We start from the raw sequence: 19,735 nt of genomic DNA on the forward strand, positions 1-19,735 counted from the left end.
TCATTGTTCGCACCTGATAGATCTGAGTGGACTTTGGGCATAAAGCTAAAACTGAACAACGACATTAGATGCGGGCCTGATCGGTGGTGGAGACAGTGAGATTTTAAAATTTTTTTTTCTTCTTCTAAGTGACGCATGACTGGATTCAACATCCACACAGATCAAATGAAACAATCTCTTTGTCCGTGGAGAGGGCACCGGTCACATGACGGAGTACCACCCAATGGCACGTGAGCAGGAGCGGCTTTCGTAGTGAGTGCACATTAGTCTTAAAGGGCCATCGCCTGTGCATTGCGTGTTTTGATGGCATTTTAAAGGGTTAATGCTTCACGAGCGTTCAGCTGCTTTTTCCAAAAAGAAAAAAAGCTGAAACACACACACACACAAACACACACATATACAGACACCCGACGACGACCAAAGACCAAGAAGACGAGACAATGTGAGCAAAGGAGGAACAGCAAGAGAGAAGACGGTGGGAAACAGAAAGTGAAAGGGACGGAGGAGGACGTCACCCTTGGGTTCGCCATAAATATTACCCACACACACTCATGAGTTCGTCGACATGGCGGGAGGCTGCAAATCAGGTGTTGTGCTGTATGGGGCTAACGAATGCATACATCCAAATTAATATGAGATCCCACATCTCATAGCTGTTGTACAGGTAACAGGTCATGATGGGGAGGCATTCAGAGACCGGGCGGGAGAAAGAACGGCGATGAAAAGTTCAGTGTTGTTGCTTCCCAAACATTCAAATTATATATACATATACGTATATATATATACACACACATATCTATCTATCTATATATATATAATATACATATATAGAGAGAGATGTATACGTGTGTCCCCCCCCCATCCTTTAGTTGTTTTTTTGCAGCCATTCTATTTACTAATAGGTTTAAATGAACAGCATCTTTGTTTGCAATTTCTGTTTTTGTTACATTTTTGTTAGTTTTTTCTTCAGAAGAGACAAGACAATACACATACACACACTGAAAGAGAGAGAGAGGGGTGACGGAGAAAAGAATAAAATCTCTAAAAAATTTCAGAGAGAGAGATATAGAAGAAATAAATCGAGCGATGTAAAAAGAAATAAAATGAATGAGCACCATTATGTCGTGAAATAAAATCCGAGATGGAAATGACTGAAGTCTAGTTTAAAGCTTTAACAAAGCGTTTTGTTTTTTTGTTTTGTTTTGTTTTTTTTTTACTTATATCGCAAGCAAAGCAGTGACTTTAAAGTGGCCAGATAAATGGTGGGTGGGTCGGTGGGTGACAACAACACTAATGATGAACACCAATAGAAATAGAGTGAGTCAGCCCCCATAGCCATGTGGCCCTGTTCTGCTGAAGCATTGAAGGATGTTTTCCCGGTTTTCCCGGTGCATCTGTCATCCCCCCCCCCACCCAATACCTCCCCCAGTCCGACCACGGCTCGGGGCAAAAACGCAGTGTGTGGTGAGGGTGCGTGAGGTTGGGGGGGGGCGGCGCTGGGCGAGGCCGGGTGGTGTTCCTCGGGGAAGGCGGCAGACCGCCGGGTCGGGTGGAGGGTAGGGTGGTGGGGAGTCAGGGGTGAGGGGAGTTGGGGGAGGGTTGGGGGAGTCAGACTTGGAGGGCTGGAGCAAAGGGCAAAGGGAGGGAAAGTCGCAATGTTCTTAGGGAGCTGCGAGCAGAAGTCTCCGGCCATTGTCCACTCCCTCCAGGTGCCTCCCTCGTCCTTCACGCCCTCCTGTGAGCTCGTTGTCGGGGGAGATCGGATGAAAATGTCATGTGAGTTTCCTCAGCCCTCTCTCGCTCTCACCCTTTACCTCCCCCTCCCCCAAGACTCCCTTCCTCCCCCACAAAACCCACGTTCTGCTCAGTTATAAGGAGGTCTCCACACAGTAGAGATGGGCCAGGTGAGGGGCGGAGGGTTTCACCGGCCGGTCCCTGCCATGATGGTTGTGGTGGTGGTGCTGTTGGTGGTGGTGGTGGTGATGGTGGGGGCTCCGGTTGTTGCTTTTGTTGCCGTGGGTGACCATTGAGTTGATGCTGCTGCTGCTGCTGCTGCTGCTGCTGTTGTTGTTGTTGTTTCGGTTGCACGGGGTCACCGGGAGGCTGTACTGGCGGTAAGGGCGGGTGGGACGGGTGCGGGCCGGGGGCTGGGCGGGAGGGGGCGGCGGCTTGCGGAGGGCCGGGTGCAGGTGCTGGTATCTGCTGAGCTCTGATTCGTCGTCCACGTCAGTGTCGTCGATCAGCGGGATGTTGTGGATGAGGTCATTGATGAGGAACTCTGGGTGGGCCATGAAGTTGTGGATGGAGTTGCGGGATTCCGGTTTCTCCCGGCCCTCATACAGCGAACTACGGAATGCTTTCACCACTCGCATCTGTCGGAAAGGAGGGAAGACGAGAGAGAGAGAGAGAGACCACAAAAAAAAAGAGAGAGAGGAGAAAGTCAGACATAAGAAAGGGAAATGCAGAGACAAGGGAAACCCAGAGACAGACAGACTTGTGTCCTCCAGCAGACAAACAGACCGACAGGTAGACACTCAGGGCCAGGTGGTTACTATCACAGTTTATTCAGAGTCACCTATAATAGGTTTTTCAGTTTATTTTTGATTTTTAAAAAAAAAAATCTGATTCTGGAAGATAAAAAAATCTTCCAGGCTGGATTAAACTAAAGTGTCAGCACCAATCTGCAAGAATGTTTTGGGGCAAAAGCACGGTGCAGAAATTTGAGAAATGTCCATTGATGCCAAATTAGACCCAGCCAACGGCAGGCTTGTACCCATAATCAACATTTGGTGAGTCAGAATATTCAGCTAGAAAGATGATGCCATTTTCATGTTTGTGGGTCAAATACGAAACTAGAGCCAGCAGACAGATCGATTAGCGTCGAGACTAAAAACACACTTTTGCCTTCCAAAATCCTCCAACAACATTGTCTAGATGAAATATCTATTTTCCACCAATGCATTCCAGTGTTTTTAGGTGGAGGCTAACTATTTCCCTGCTTTTAGCCTTAATGCTATTACGGGCTAACCAGCAAATATTTAACCTTAGCTACTAAGGCAAAGGAAAGCAACTTTTCAAAAAGCTAAATTACTACTTTAAGGTTCTAAAAAAATCTAATCTTTGGGGAGTTCCATTTCCTCACATGTACTGTTTCTCCTGAACCTTTACTGTCAAATAAATGCCCCCCAAAAAACATTCTCATGTTAAATCTAAAGCTCCAGCCAATCGCCACCAATGGTTGCCCTTTATTGATGTACCTGCCAGGGAACAACTGATGCTAATTAGCTGCTAGCTAACTCTGCTGCAATTGCTTTTTATTGTGCGCTGTCCCTGCAAAAATTAACAAATAAACTAATCAAAACTAACAGCCAGCAGACAGTTAGCATAGCTTAGCATAAAAACTGGAAGCAGGAGCTCAGCCTGAAAGTAACATCCAACACTTTTAAAGCCAACAAAATAACACGTCAAGTCTCATCTGTTTAATTTGAATAACAAAAACTGACAAGTTGAGGTTTTACAGATGCTCACGTGCTAAACACTTCTAGAAACTACTTAGTTTTAAGGATAACCCAGTGATGTGTTGGAAGGTGGACTTTCAGTGTTTATGCTCTCGGCTGGAAAGCAAACGGCAAAGTTCTGAAAAATATGTATCATAGAAAGTGTCCTCCTCACTATAAGGATGATAAAAGCATACATTTAGCCAATAGCTTTTACCACTAAAAAGGTTAAAAAGTGGTTATAGTGGGGCAAAACAACTTGGATAAATGGATACACCAATAATACAACTTTGTTCAACTGGACATTTTTTCATGAGTTAAACTAAAACAATGCTGAGACGCTGTATGATGGGGTTTTCTTAAACTGTGGAGATAAATCATGTCTCCGCAGTGTTATTCTTTTATGAGGTAAACTGGATTTGCCCTCACTTATTTTGCACCGACCACATGTGAAGATACTGATGGCACTTTGTAATTATATTTCTGTAACCTTGACAACACCAATATCTTGACTAATTCAGTGTCAACTCAGCATCCACCTGATCCTGTGAGTCTCCAACAGACAAAAGTGGGGAGAAAAAAAAACAGTGTTTCAAAATGAGTTGGCTGATGACATGTTTTTTTTTTTGTCAGTTCTCACACCTCAATCAGACCTCACAAGACGAGAGCAATCAGTAGCCAAAATCACATCACAAAGACCACAGAAGCTGCAAACGCTTTACATCACACATACGTGGCATGTTTGTGTGTGTGTGTGTGTGTGTTGGGTGGTGATACGTGGGAGACACTCATACCTCTGCACACTGGATCACATGCATGCACACACAGATGAGGGTGGTTGTTAGGCACAAATGGAGAAGAAGCAGGAATGGTGAGTGTGTTAGTTTAATGTACGAGAAAATAAGAAAATTCGCAAGAACCTATAGCAGTGACCACACACACACACACACACACACACACGAAAACACACAAACATGCATGCAGCAGCGGTGTAACTATGGGAACCAGCAGCTGAGTCGTCTCCACATCGTGCTGCTCGGAGCAGGACGTCTGCATGCATCGCACAGCTGTCAGTCATGGGTGCTGTTTGTTAAAGAGCCGGTTCAGACACTCAAAAACACATCGACAGCCAGACGGTGAGTCAGTCAGCATCTCTGTGTGTGAACAAATACGCGCACACACACACACACACACACACACACACACACGCACACACACACACACACACACACGCACACACACGCACGCACACGCACGCACATGCACGTGTGCAAAGTGTACTGCGGCCATGCAGCAGTGAGAGACAGCAGAGTGATTGAAATGATGATAATGCTGATGATGAAGTTGCTGCGGGATATAAAAAAAAAACAAATCTTGCAAAACAGAAAAGTGACATCACAGAGAATCAGCAGGTTAGAACAGAGTGTGATTGGTTAGATTACTAGAAACAGAAGGTGATTGGTTCAAAGGCCAGAGCGAAGCTCGGGCGTCAGCCCTGTCACACACAGAGAGGCAGCCAGGTCATGCTGAATCAGATCTTTGTCACTTACGCTCTCTTTCTGCCTCTCACACAAACACACAAACACACACCAGAGTGAGTTCTATGAGTGTACTTCAAGGTGCATTATGCAGTGTATGGTGTATGCGTGCATAAACACATTCCTTTGCCATGGCAGTTGGTCCATGCACCCTTCCCCCAAAGCCCAAACAGAGGAAAAGAAGCAGCATGAGCTCAAAAGAAACAGAGACAGTTCAATGCAAGTATACTGACAGGCAGAGGCAGGCAGAGCCCTACATAGAGACAGTTTGGCCAAATGAGATCAACAGAGAAGAAGCTTTACTGCAACACCGACTGGAGCCCAAACTGTGATTATGAGAGGTGGATGATCAGGTAGCTGAATGGAGATCAGTGCTGCAGTTGGCCAAACTAGGAGGAGTCTCTATATATGACTCTGGCTCATGTGATAGACTGAGAGACAGACAGACGAACAGACAGACAGACGGTCAAGCAGTAGGTTCAGTGCTTATCTGTTTTTCCAAAGAGCCTGTCAGACAGTAGAAAAACACCTCATGCAAACTGAGAAGGTTTCAGAATGTTACTTTCTCACTTCGTCAGCGCTCGGTTTGTTTTCATTTTGTCTCCATGGAAAGAGTAAACTTTCGAGTATATAAACGCCCACAGTGTGACCAGAGAGGCCTGGAGGTCAGGGCACTGCTGTGTTACTGATTTCTCTCTCACCCACTTCCTTTCTCTCTCCCTCTCTCCCTGTTGGCTCTTTCAGCAGTGCTTAATGGAAAAACAATGATGGTTAAAGGAGGAAATAGGCGCTGGAAGGTAGAGAGGCTGCTGTGTGCAAAACAACTGCTGATGAGGAGAGACTGCAACGTAAATACAGGGAGAAGCTGTGAGGTAGATGACTGGTTAATGACTCCCGTTGCCCCCACGGTGCGACTGAACTCTGAGGAGCTCCCACCCCTTCATGTGATGACTGAACTGCGACTCCTTCCTCAATTCAGTGCGTGTTGTCTTCAAGTCTCCTACTCGTGTCATTTAAGGTGGAAAACCCGAGGACGGAGGTGGAAGTCTTCTTTTTTTTTTTAATGTAGAATAACTTCAGCAAAGAACTGAGGGGCTGAGGATGGGTTTGATCCTATTTCCCTTCATCTTTCCTGACCAGAGTTAACTTTTAGATTCATCTCTTCACTGCGAGATTAGCCCAGTCTGAAATGAAAACAAACTGGATCCATAGATCGGTTCTGAAGATCCAGAGGGATCACTAAAGGTCCAGCAACAGCTCAGGTGGATGAAAGCATGAAACAGACTTTAATGACTTTGATGTCTCCTCTAAGCATTTTTTTTGAGTTTCCTTTAGAAATCCCTCCTTACCCAGCGATGTCATATTTGGCTGTAAAAGTCGGGGATGCGATGGTGTCGACGTCAGAACTTACGCACATCATACTGCAACGAGGCGTGGTGCCAAGTCTTTGCAAAGAACTCTGGGTAGTGGAGTAAAGTCATGACCCTGAAGCTAACTGTGGACATAAGCAGCAGTGCGGAGGGAGACTTCAGTTTGTCTTGACAACAACACAGGCGGTCTGCGCTGCCTACGGCTCCCATTTCAGACCATTTCATCAGACTTAACGCAGTGTAGGACTGGAAGCTTAAGGCTAGTGATGTTCTGCATTTTGTGGTATTGACACCAAATCCAATAAAAAGACCAGAACCAACAACTACTAATTCTCTCCAACTTTCCTTCTCTACCTTCTCCATCTGTAGTCTTTCTACTCAAGTTAATTTTTTTTAAACACCAAAAAAATCTATTAATTTCATAAAATAGTGAAGCACTTTAGGTTGCAGTAAATGAGAGCTGAATACATTACTGCTGCTTTCCTTGCTGCCAGTTTATTCTTTTGGTATTGCTGCTCAAAAAGCATTTCTCTATAGCCAGCTATTATAAAAAAGGACACCTTGAACTACCAATAAGCTCCGTTTTGCTCTTTCTATGATGACTTTTTAATTCACATAGGTTTCATATTTGTAAAAAACACTTGCAAAAAGTTTGTATTTTTACCACACTGTGAAGTCTATGGGGAGAGCAGAAGTGCTCACATGGAGACAAACTCTGATAACTTTATCAGCTTATTGGCCAGGCCATTGACTTTTACTGGAGTGGGTGGGTGCAATCTTTGAGTCCAGTATCTGGTTTGCATAACACATCAATTGACTCTTTTTGTTTTTTAGATATCAGTCGGACAATGTTATTGACCGATGTTAAGGTCTATGAAGGATATATTGGTTCCTGTTGTCCGATACGTGCTGTTATGAAAACCTTTTCAGTGGAACAAAATGCAGAAAGAGATGCTTGATAAAATTTAGAAGCTAAGTCATCTTATAGTTTGACCAGCAACTAAAATATTTACAATACTCTGCACATGCAGCAGAGCATATATCACAGCGCCGTAGACGGTGATGTCTTCCTTGCTACTTAGTTTGTGATAGCAAAGTTCATAAATTCACTTTAACATTCTGCATACACATGAAGAGTATCAGCTAATGTATTGATATTAGAATTTTTTTCTTTTACTATTTATTACTTGACATTTACAGCATATCTGGGAGTGTTTCTGTTCATGTCACCCAATGAAAGTGATTTGTTTTTAGCCATGCTAGTGATGTTATCTGTGGGTGTCAGTGTCGGTCCACCACTTTGGATCAGTTGCAATATCTCGACAACTACTGGATGGTCTTTATACAGATGTTTATGGTTCACACACGGTGAGCAGTGGCTTTGGTGATCCCCCCACTTTTTCATGAAATATCTTAACAACTGTTAGAAGGATTGCTATGAAATTTGGTACAGGCATTCGTGATGAGACAAATTCCAATGATTCTGATGATGTATTGGTTTTTCCCTTAGTGCCAGCAGCTGGTCAATTTTCCTGGGAAATATCTAAAGAAATATCTGTATGATGGATTGGCACAAACATTTTATTTTCATTACAGAATTTTATGGTTTTGATTGATTTATTTTCAGTAAAATGTCTGGCTCCTGCACTGTAACTTTCTTTCCCCCGTCAGCAGATCGAAATTTTCCCCTAATTTCTCTGCAATATAAGCAATACCTGCAAAATAAATCTCTATCAACCGCAGCTCAACTTATGTTTAGCCATAACACACATAGAACACAGTCCTTGTTGGATGTAATCATTGTTAGTTCCAGTCTTTTCCATTGGACCAGTAGAAAATAAGAGAAATGTAGAACATCACATATCCCTCAAGTAAAATCAAGTCTGGTATGTTTTCCTGTGGCTTGAAATGTGGCGCTGCCTGAACTTTGTTTTATTCTCGCTCTTCGTGAACAAAAGTACATTTTATTTTTCCGCAGGCTGCCTCTGTACAACATAAAGTGATTCAGAGAAGCAAACCTGGGTCACATCAAACTCAAATTAGCGCTTGCTCCTTCACGTTCCCTCCTTGTTCCATTTGTTTGTCCAAATCCATTTGGTGTTCTCATCAGGGCCGCAACCACAAAAGGATGACTGCAGAATGAAAGTGTGTGTCATACTACTGCTGAGTAACAGATTTGGACATAACAAGCCCTTCGAGTTAAGGTAAAAGGACTGAAAAAGCAGGCAATGAGCTGGCGGTGGTGGGATCGGAACCCTCGCTCCGTACTTTGACGATACATCCCTCCTTCCACTCCTTTGACAAATTACTTGTCTTGTCTCGCGGGCAGCCAAATTTTGCAGCAACATCCAGCTCGTGTTTTTACATATTGTAATATTACAAAGCGATGGAGCGAAGGATGTGTTTCCAAAGTAGTTTAAACAAAGCCCTGATAACTCCTAGAGCAGGATGATTGCGACAAATGAGGTGTCAGCGGCGCCGACTGAGGCCTCTCTGTATCTACACCTACAGGGGATGGAGCAACATGGGGAGGGAGTCAGCGTGGAATGGAAGGAGGGGGAAGGGAGCAAGAAAAGGTACGGAAAAGCAACTGAGAAGACAGATGGAGACAATCAAATGAAGAGACAGTACAACCGCACGTATGCATGCACGCACTCAGACACAAGTGCACACATTCGCACACCGACTGAGATTAAAAAAAAAAAAAACAACAACAAAAAACGCACACGAGTCAAACAAACTACGGCTCTCGTATATGTCAGAAAATGCACACACATGTGAGCACGCTTTCAAACAGACGCACGCAGAACTGACATACAAAAAAATCAAGAGAAAACATGAGGTGGTTCGCTACTCTACTAGGAGATGGGAGGATGACGAAAAGGGATGAGGTAAAAAAAACAAAGATCAAAAAAAGAATCATAAATAAAGAGATAAACCTACTAAAGAAAGCTTAACAACTACAAAAGAGCCTGTATTTAGATGTGGTAAAATCTAGATACCTCTACAAAAGAACAACTCTACTTATGAAGAACAATTAAAACACATTTCCAGAATATTTCTGCACACAGGGAACCTGTAATGTCTCTTAAATATTGAAGAAAGAGGAGAAAGAACTGCGATGGAGAGAGAGAGAGAGAAAAAGAGGGAAGGAAAAAACAGGCTGGACAGGAAGTGAAATCTTTTGGAGACATCAGGGGGGCCAAACTTGTGACGTCGGAGCTGGAAATACTGTTACAGAAATAACCAGTTGACAACAATTGCAGCACCGAACAAAAATGAGAGGAGGAGAAGAAGGAAAGCAAGAGTGATAGAGGAAGAGGGAAGAGTTTTTTTTAAAACTTGGAAACAGCAGTGTGTGATGGGGCTTTTATACTCGAAGGTTTACAGTTTAGAGATTTGCAGAAGCCATATGAAAGCCACTTGGTAATGAGTATGAATTCTATGGCAGTGAAATATATTCATATTTGAGCATTTTCTACAGTATAATAGGAGTCACATTTGTTTTTACATCATCACTATATTCTCTTGATTTTTTTAGAGAAAAGAAATAACACTTTACATTAGTTCTACAGCAGGAGCTGACCACAGTAACCACGCTTGACCTCATTCACAGACAGATAATAACACATGGTGCAGGAGGAGCCGCCATTTGCTCTCTGAGCTGTAAGGTGCATCCTGGCTTAGTCGCAGGAATATGAAATTATCAACTTTTTGTTATTTTGCTCTTCCTTATCTGCGAGTGCACCTCAGACAGAGAGAGAACAGCCGGCCGCCTCCCACACTGACCAACACTCAACAACGAAACAGACTCTGGCCTGGGACCAGGACTGGGGATTTTTTTTTTGAACCAGACCGGATCAGACCAGAACTACACAGCCGGTCAGGACTGGGTGCTGTTTTAAAAGGGAGAGTAAGAGAAAAGAATAGAGGAGACATTGCACACACACGAGCAGCGAGCGAGCCGGAGGGGACACAACCATAGAGAGTCAAAATACTGCAGTCCACGTGCCGTGCAGCAGTGTGTGTCTATGAATGAGTGTGTCTGAGAAAGGGTGGCTGCACGTGTTTGTGTGTGTGTGTGTGTGTGTGTGTGTGTACAGGTATATGGTGTGTGTGTATACGTGTGTACATGCGTTCGGCGGACTCACTCCCGGGGGCTGGGCTGGTATTGGCTGTTGCGGTGGAGAGAGCTACGTGAGAGGGGGTAGAGATAGTGTTTACGTCGTGGAGCTGACTGAGCACAGAGGAGCGCCGTCTCACCGCTCCCTGAAACGAACCGCTTCGCTTGAACGTGCTCACTACCTCCATCTGCAGGACAGAGACAAAACAGCAGCACTCAGTGAGGGCAGGCAGGTCTGGTCTGAGTGTGTGCGTGCATGAGTGTGTGCATGAGCGGGTGTTTGCATCAGTGTGCGTTTGGTCCCTTTAAAACATTCTGCTGTCGTAGAGGAAATGAAAGAAACAACATTCTAGTGTCCTGTGGTCGCACATGTGCATCATAACTGGTTAAGTGTGCATGAGACTGTGTGTGCAAATGTGAGTTTAAGTGTGCGTGTGAGCATGAGTGTGTGTTGGTGTGTGTGTGTTTGTACAGAGTGCGTTTGGTCTCTTTAAAACAACCTTGCATCACAGAATAAAAGCGACTGTATTTTAGTGGCCTTTGATTGAAAATGTGCTGCTTAATGAGAATTACAGACAAACTGTGCATGAGATTATGTGTGTGTGTGTGTGTGTGTGTGTGTGTGTGTGTGTGTGTGTGTGTGTGTGTTCGGTCCCTTAAAAACACTGTCTTGACAGAAGAAATGACAAGAAACAGCATTTAAGTTGCAAATTTGCATCTCAACTGCTCGATGAGAGTCATTGACAGTATGCATAAAAATGTGTGTGTGCATGTGTTTCAGTTTGCATCAGTGTGTGTGTGTGTGTGTGTGTGTGTGTGTGTGTGTGTTGGTGCAGAGTGCGTCTGGTCTCTTTAAAACATTCTCCAGTCACAGGAGAAACGAAAAAAATCTGCATCTTTTCGCATCTTTTGATTGCAAATGTACATCTCAGCTGCCTAATGAATGTCACTGACAAAGTGTGCATAAGAGTGCGCGAGTGTCTGTGTGTGTGCATGAGTGTGTTTCAGTGTGTTTCTTTCCCCTAAACCATTCTTCTGTCACAGATGAAATGAAAGAAACGGCGTGTCAGTGTCCTTAATGAGTATTACTGACACAGTGTACATGAGATTGAGCATGTGTGTGTGTGTGTGTGTGTGTGTGTGTGTGTGTGTGCATGAGTGTGTTCAGTCCCTTTAAAATATTCTCCTGTCACAAAAGAAATGAAAAAAAAAAGATTTGAAAATGTGCATCACAACTGCTTATTGAGTACTGATAGGTAGAAATCAGTCAAATCTTGTTTTTTTCTTAATAACTAAAAAAAAGAAAGAAAAATCATTTGCATTTATATTATGAAAGAACACATTTAAAGAGATGATTTGTTTCCTCAAAATAACCCAAAAACACTTGAACTCTGTTGGTAGGTTTAGCTTGATGGGCCTCTCTTCATAATGTAGAAATGTATGTGTGTTTGAGCATTGGTGTGTTGGTCTGTGTGGTTGGTTCATTATAAACATTCTTCTGTCACATAGGACGTCAGCATCACTGATTAAGTATGCATGAGAGTGTGTGTGTGTGTGATTGTGTGTGTGTGTGTCTTTGTCTGGTCCCGTTAAATCATTCTTCTGCCACAGATGAAACAAAAGAAAAAGCATTTCACCGTCTTTTGATCGCAAATGTGCATCACAGTTGTTTAAGGACAATCACTGACAAAGTGTGCATGAGTCTGTGAGCGTGTGTGTGTGTATGCATGAGTGTGTGTCTTTGTGTTTGGTCCCCTAAACCATTCTTCTGTCACAGATGAAATACAAGAAACAGCATTTCACTGTCCATTGATCGCTAATGTGCATCACAGCTGCTTAATAAGTACAACTGACAAAGTGTGCATGAGCTTGTCTATGTGCGTGCATGTGTGTAGATGTGTGTGTGTGTGTTTGGTCCCTTTAAAACAAACTGTATTTCCATGTCCTGTGATTGCAGATGTCTATGTGTGTGCATGTGTGTGTACATAAGAACTATTTAATCAGTGTTACTGACAAAGTGTGCATGAGTTTGTGTGCGTATTTGCTCCTTTAAAAACATTCTCCTGTCACAAAAGAAACAACATTTTGATGTCCTGTGATTGAAAATGTGCATTACAGCTACATAATACATATTACTGATGAAGTGTGTAAAGGATTGTGCATGTGTGTGTGTGTGTGTACGAGTGTGCCTGTGTGTTAGCGTGAGTGGGTGTTTGTGTGTGTTTGGTCCCTTTAAAACATTCTCCTGTACAGAAGAAATGAAACAAACAGTATTTTATTGTCCTGTGATTGCGAATGTGCATCGCAGCTGCTTAATGAGTATTACTAACAAAGTGTACATGAGATTGTGTGAGCATGCATGTGTGTGTGTGTGTGCGTGCCTGCAAGTGTGTTTGCTGTCTGCACACTCAGACCAAAACCCTCTTAATGAAAAACTGACCACTTTATGCAAAGACAGGCACTTAAGCAGAGAGTCTGGCCTGGCTCTCTAACACTCCTTAGGAGGCTGTTAGCGGACTGTTGCTCATGTTGATGCTGTTTTGCTGTCTTAATGTCCGTCCTCTCACAGAGCGAGAAGCAGTCAATTCAAGTAATCAAGCAAGTCAACAGCCTGTCTACTTAGCATTAGCCTGTTCACAGCGTGTAAACACTCTCACACACAAGTGCAACAGACACACACAGCATTTATCTTCCCTCACGGTGTTTATGAGCATCTAAAATACCACTTCCAAGTCAGAGAAAGCCATTTCGTGAGCAGAACCCAAAAAAAGTTAGCTGTGTTGGAGAGAGAGAAGAAAATAAAACTTGATTCATTATGTTTGGCACAGTTGAGGAAAGCAGCACAGACAGGATGAGAGAGACTGACTTTTGAAGAACAAATCAAATACAGCATTTAAACTTATCTAAAATTGTCAAAGACAGGTCAACAATGCAGTGAAGGAGTTTCTTCTTCATTTCCAAAAGTCTCTTCAGGTAGCATGTAATGGCCAGGATACAAGCAGTTTGTTTAGCCAGCGTTAGAACACATTTAACCAGTTATAACCCCTTTAATAATTTGCATTTTATCATGAAGCACTTGGTTAAACAGTGCAAATATTAAGCATCCACGTCCTTGTGCTCTTTAGGATGTATAATATTGTAGTTCTGGAGTTCACCCTAAACAAAGTGCTTGTAAGCCATGACCAAGTGAAGCTTCAGGTTGCTGGATATCTGTGTGTGTCCCTGTGAGAGAGTTTTGGTTACGGTTGGTCTTAGAGGTCCAGTGTACCTGGGTCTGGATACGGTTGAGGCCTCTGAACCACAGGATCTGTCCCCGGCGTAGCTCTCTCTCGGCACAGTCAATCTCCTCCTCGTCCTCCGCCAGCTCCTCTCCTTCCTCCTCGCCGGGCTCCAGGCCCAGACCCGCCTCCTTCAGACATGGCAGCCGCTCTGTCGGCACCGTCGCGATGACCTACGAGTCATGTTTGTCACAACGTCATTTGACCAGATAATGCCAGTATGGCGCTTCACTGAGCAGCTGGGAGCTTCTCCAGCCATTCTTATTCAGATAAAAACCTGATTATTTCACCTGTCAGATTCAGAACACGGCGTTATCTAAGCCTGTGTGAAAATGTTTCCTTAGCCTCGCCTCAGGGGAAGCCGGCCTTGCCAGCCTACACTTGCTCAACATGGTTTGACTCAGCAGGCTGAAGAGCTGCTTACCTGCCCCCAGAGCAGCTCTCCAACTCCCACGAACAGACACCAGAGCCACTGCTCCACGTTGAGAGGGGCACAGCTGAAGGGCTTCCCTCCCCACTGCACGATCACGATCTGCAGCACAAACACAGGCAGGAGCGTCATTACTGTCACACTTCAACAAACGCAGCACTGAGCGAGAAAGCAGCACTGCAATACCTGGATCTGCTGCTGCACCCACCACTGACTATAATGTCCAAAAAACTAAATTTCCTCAGTGTCAGGAAAGAAATTTAAGTTGGCATTATCACTGCTGTGTTTAAAGAAATAAACCAGGATGTGTGACAACATATGCAGACGTTTTGTGTTGGAGTATTTAATAATTCATGAGGTTTAGCGGTCCGTTTCACATTCTCACTTGTCATCAGTTCATGGTAACTCACCTGAGTGTCTATTAGGAACACTGTAGGAGAATATCACATTCTCCTGGCTGATTTGCATAAGGCTGAAGAGTAAAATTTTTAGCGTGAAGTCAACCTCTTACATACTTTTTGGGGTTTTTGCCTTTATTTGATAGTGCAGTGAGAGAGAGACAGGAAAGTTGGGGAGAAGAATGGGGGAAGGACCTGTGGAAAAGGGCCATGAGCGGGATTTGAACTCATGACCTCCACCTCAGGGACTGTAGCTCCTATATATGGGATGGCAGCTCAAGCAGGTGAGCTATGGCAGCACCTCTACCGCTTATGTGCTTTAATACATGATGTTTAAACATTCCTGAGTGTTAAGATTTTGTCTTGAGACATTTTGGTAATATGCTATCTACTTTTTGCTAAGCGCTAGATGAGAGCTGAAAACAGATGTGAAATTTGAGCTTTAAGCTAAGCTAATTAGCCAGGGGACAATTAGTGTAGCTTAGCTTAGCTAATTGGCCAGAGGACAATTAGCCTGTTAGCTTAGCTTAGTGTAAAGACTGAAATAATGGAAGACAGCTAGCCTGCCTCTGCCTAAAGGGAATAAAATCTGCCCTCTTGCACATCCAAAGCTCACGAATTAACACACCATCTCTGAAGTGCAGAGTAAAAATGGTAAGTTGTGGTTTTGTAGGGGACAATTCACTGGTTGTCGAGCCACACTGACTTACTTAACTCTGAACCAAAGATAGGCCAGTGGGTTTGAAAAACAATGCCAAAGTGACACCATTTATCAGAGTCAGCAACTGTGAAAACAGAAAGAACTGTCGTGTTTTCAACTTTCTGACGGTCTTTAAACTACTCATATGTAACACGTTCTGTCAGAAAGCCTACAATTGTGATATTTCATCAAAGTCACTTGAATATACACGTCTAATTTAAAAAAGTTGCTCTAAATCAACCATGACAATGAATTCTTCAGCATCACAGGCTTGTGACAAATTACCACAATACTACATAACTAAAACAATTCAGGACTTAAAGCAGATTTTGAATGTACTTCAGTCAAGCAAATTTTTAATCGGATTATGCAGACAGAATGCCTGTGGTATTTGAGGCTCATTCAGATCAAGGGACACCTGATTTGCCCCAGCCTTTACCTCGTCATTCCACTTATGTCACCGTGTGATAAAGAGACATTGAGTGAATTTACAGAAGTGATTCTATTAGTAATGATTCTAAAATAGCAAATGTTTGTCTCCGACCTGTGTCTTTAAACTCGGCTCTCTGTAACATCATACTCCTTCAGTTCTACAGGCCTCAGTGGATGTACTGACAGCATTTTAAATAGCAACACGATCATTACACCAGGAACAAGGCTTATCAGTGGCGGTATCATCTTGACACCGACCTGCAGAGTCATAAATCTCATTGTGAGTACAATACAGTGTATCACATGCAGTAATGTTATCTCTGTGCAGGGCGGAGGGATCCATCTTCCTTACTTATCTCTGCCTCCATCAGCTGCCTCCAGTCTTCGGCTCTCTCTCAACTATTCTCCTACAAATCCGTCTGAACTGTCTGTCACACTCCAAATCTACTGCTGTGACACTGTTTGCTTGTCGGTGTTTCTGAGTACTCGCAATTCCCTGCTCGGTGCATTTCTTCTGTTTTCACGGCGAGTCAATTCAACAAACAGCGCTCCTGTCGTTGGTAAAAGTTTGGATTTGTCAAATTTTCTGCATGTCATTCACCAACTCTCTTCACTCATATTCGCTGTCTCTCTCCACTGTATCTACCGGATAAAGAAAAATGCTCAAGAAGTAATCATTTTTGAAGGAAAACATGACTCACAGTTTCATAGTTACCCAAAAAGATCTCATTATTCGAGATCAGATCTTAGAATTACTTGAAAAAAAATTATGATAATTATCATCACTTGTGGGCTGCAGGGTGGCGCAGTTGGTAGCACTGTTGCCTCGCAGCAAGAAGGTTGCCGGTTCGCGTCCCGGAGTCTTTCTGCGTGGAGTTTGCATGTTCTCCCCGTGCAGCGTGGGTTCTCTCTGGGTTCTCCGGCTTCCTCCCACACAGTCCAAAAACGTGTTGAGGTTAATTGGTGATTCTAAATTGTCCGTAGGTGTGAATGTGAGTGTGCTTGGTTGCCTATCTTTAAGTGTGGCCCTGCGATGGACTGGCGACCTGTCCAGGGTGTCCACTGCCTTCGCCCTAAGTCGGCTGGGATAGGCTCCAACACCCCCGCGACCCTCGTGAGGATTAAGCGGTGTATAGAAAATGGATGGATGAATCATCACTTGTATTTGAGATTTAAAGGCATTATGCTGCTGTCTGATTTGTCTCACATAACTTTTTATGCGATAGATACAAGCATCAGTATCAATATAAATGCAAAGCATTTTGAAAAATGTCCCATTTAAAGTCTGAGTCCAGTTTGTTTGTCTATATTTGTTCAAATTTTGGAAAGCTGAGCATGCTGAGTTAGCTATTTGGTTCTAAGTTGTGAATTAAATTGTGCCATAATTGCAAAATCTGAATCCTGGAAACAGTAAGACACTAAGGCATAACTACAAGATACAGTGTACAAATGCATTTCTTTTCCAAATTTTTTGTTATGTTTTGGTGAGTTTCCTACATTCTGGACTATGGGCAGAGGTTGCACTCCCTCCAGTGACAAGAGTGAAGTTTGTCACAGGGTTCCAGACTGCTACGAAAATGGTCGCATTTGCAACCTTTTTTTTGAGAGTGTGCGAGTTAAATTTCAAGCGGTCTCATTGGTGCGAGTGCATGACGATCATTAAGCTTATTAGCGTTGCTGCAAAAATGAGGCCTTCTTGTAAAAAAAAAAAAAGGGGGAGCGCACCTACATTTGCTGTTTTTTCTGCTCATAGAAAAGGGCACATGTAAAAAAATAAAAATCAGTGGATTTCATTTTGGACAAATCTGACATTGGAACGCCCTAGTTTACTCTTTTTAAAGTAATTTTTGGTCACACACCTGTGTGAGCACACCACCAATACCAACAGCATCTACTGCAGTTGCAATGTGGGGCGTTTAGGGAACATCGGTAAACTGCAGTTGTTCAGCAAGTCATATGTTTTGCCTGTGACAAGGTGGGAGTTGGAACCAAATGAGAAAGTTGGTCGCACCAGTGCTACCAGTGAAAAAGTTAGTCTGGAGCGCTGTGTTACTATCATTAATATAATTTTTTATCAGAATCAGCCGTGTGACCCTGGATCAGACATTCCCTGGACACTCTATTAGCTACATGAATGGAATCTAACGCAATCCAATTCATTCATGGAGAATAAAATCTTCTCTGTGCGCAGCTTACATGTATTGCACAGCTTGGGTGTTACACACTTTATCACTGCTACAGATGCTCAGCTAGTTTGAGTGAAGTACAGCTAATTTACAACAAGATACCACAAGTGGATGACCTACAGCCGACCGCACTATCTTGGTTTACCTCCAGTCATGGAACTACTTTGCTGCATTTCATATCTCTCTCTCCTCTCCTACATTTCTGTCCAGATCTCTACTGTCACCATCAAATAAAAGCAAAATTCCCCAGCCATCAGGCTAAACATCAACAACTTACAGTATTACTAACCAATTATTAGGGTGCATTAAAGGGCTAAAGCTGACCTGCACAGCGAAGGTTCCCAGAACGATGGAGCAGAAGATAGGGTTAGCAAATATGCCATCAAAGACGTTTCTCTCTCCGTGGATCTTGCGAGCGTTGATCTCGTTGAAAAGCTGCATTAGCACAAAGGTGTTGAAGATGATGGTGTAGTGCTCGGAGGGAGGGGAGTGGAGCGGAGCGTTGCGACCGCTGTCGATGTTAAACATGCGCTCGCCTAAAAAAGTAGGAAGAGGAGACAATGAGTGAAGAGAAAAAGGTCAAATAATCTGCTTATTGGAAAAGCTGCAGTTACAATTAAAATTAAAAGTCTAAAAACCTTTTTTTCTGTCAAATTATTTGAGAAAAACTGACATTTTGGCTGTTCCTTATGCTTACTAATTACATCATAGACTTCAATAGTCTGTTTGAAGGTTAAAAATGGTTAGAGTAACCCATTTAGTTGTGACTGTTGTGGTTAAAACGCTCATGAAGACAGAACTAGAAATCTGTGTGTATGTGTGCACGCACTTGCATGTCTAACAGTGGACAGTGGTGTTGTTACACAATGACCAACAGTGGCCCGCTGAGCCAACGGGGGTCATTTTCCCAGTCCCCTTTTAGTCTTAGTTTAAATCATTCTTGCATGTTTGTGTGTGTGTGTGTGTGTGTGTGTGTGTGTGTGTGTGTGTGTGTGTGTGTGTGTGTGTGTGTGTGTGCATGCGTGCACCTATGAACAGCAGGGTGAAGATGATGACCAGCTGGTACACTCCATGGCCCAGGATGTTCTTCATCATGGTCAGCGAGATGAGCGGGTTGTTCCGGCCGTAAGGTTTCCGTAGCAACAGGGCCTCGGTGGGGGGCTCAGTAGCCAGTGCCAGAGAGGCGAACGTATCCATGATCAAATTCACCCACAGCATCTGCACCGCCTTCAGAGGAGAGTCCTGCAGAGAGATTTGCAACCGCAGCTCTGCATCACGAATCGCGCTCAGATGAGTCTGGCCTCACTGACCTCGACACCGGTGATGGTGAAAAGGCTGTTTTCCAACAACGTGTAGCATCAGTCAGCTACAGCATTTCTGTTCATTTAGCAGTCGGGTTATACAAATAACAGAACACAAGTTTCTCTACTTTGTGTAGTTTTAGTTGAGTAGATGTTGCTCAGTAAGTTAAAAACAAGTGTGCATGATAGCTGCTCTTTGTGGCTTTGGACTATTCAGCAGAAAGCAGTGTAAATGCCACAAGCATTAGTTTTTTTAGTTCCAAAGTATAAATTTTCAAGAGCACTCCGAATTCTGACTCAAATTAAATGTCAGAGAGTTAATATTCTTCACTCAAATGTAAAAAGGCATTTCAGTGTTAAGGTTTTGTTCCATCAGGGTTTGCTTTTTGACTGTTACAGATCTGTCTAATGCAGAGTGACATATCAACTAATCTGTACTGAAGTAAAAATAAAACATGTTCTGCATATGCAAGTACAATATT

General features: G+C 43.4%; 1 protein-coding gene across 1 annotated transcript in view; it reads right to left on the reverse strand.

Moving 5' to 3' along the window:
* Nucleotides 1–1,868: 1,868 nt before the first annotated feature.
* The window catches only part of LOC103376147 (plasma membrane calcium-transporting ATPase 3-like), a gene marked incomplete at its 5' end in the record, with an annotated part of 39,930 nt that continues 22,063 nt past the window's right edge, over nucleotides 1,869–19,735 (reverse strand). The window contains 5 exons of the mRNA XM_008306516.1: nucleotides 1,869–2,372; nucleotides 13,797–13,979; nucleotides 14,231–14,338; nucleotides 18,277–18,488; nucleotides 18,981–19,194. Coding sequence (XP_008304738.1) covers nucleotides 1,869–2,372; nucleotides 13,797–13,979; nucleotides 14,231–14,338; nucleotides 18,277–18,488; nucleotides 18,981–19,194 — 1,221 coding nt within the window. The remainder of the gene's footprint in view (nucleotides 2,373–13,796; nucleotides 13,980–14,230; nucleotides 14,339–18,276; nucleotides 18,489–18,980; nucleotides 19,195–19,735) is intronic.

Source organism: Stegastes partitus, unplaced genomic scaffold (genome assembly GCF_000690725.1).
Source record: "Stegastes partitus isolate 25-593 unplaced genomic scaffold, Stegastes_partitus-1.0.2 Scaffold3682, whole genome shotgun sequence".
Lineage (NCBI taxonomy): Eukaryota > Metazoa > Chordata > Actinopteri > Pomacentridae > Stegastes > Stegastes partitus.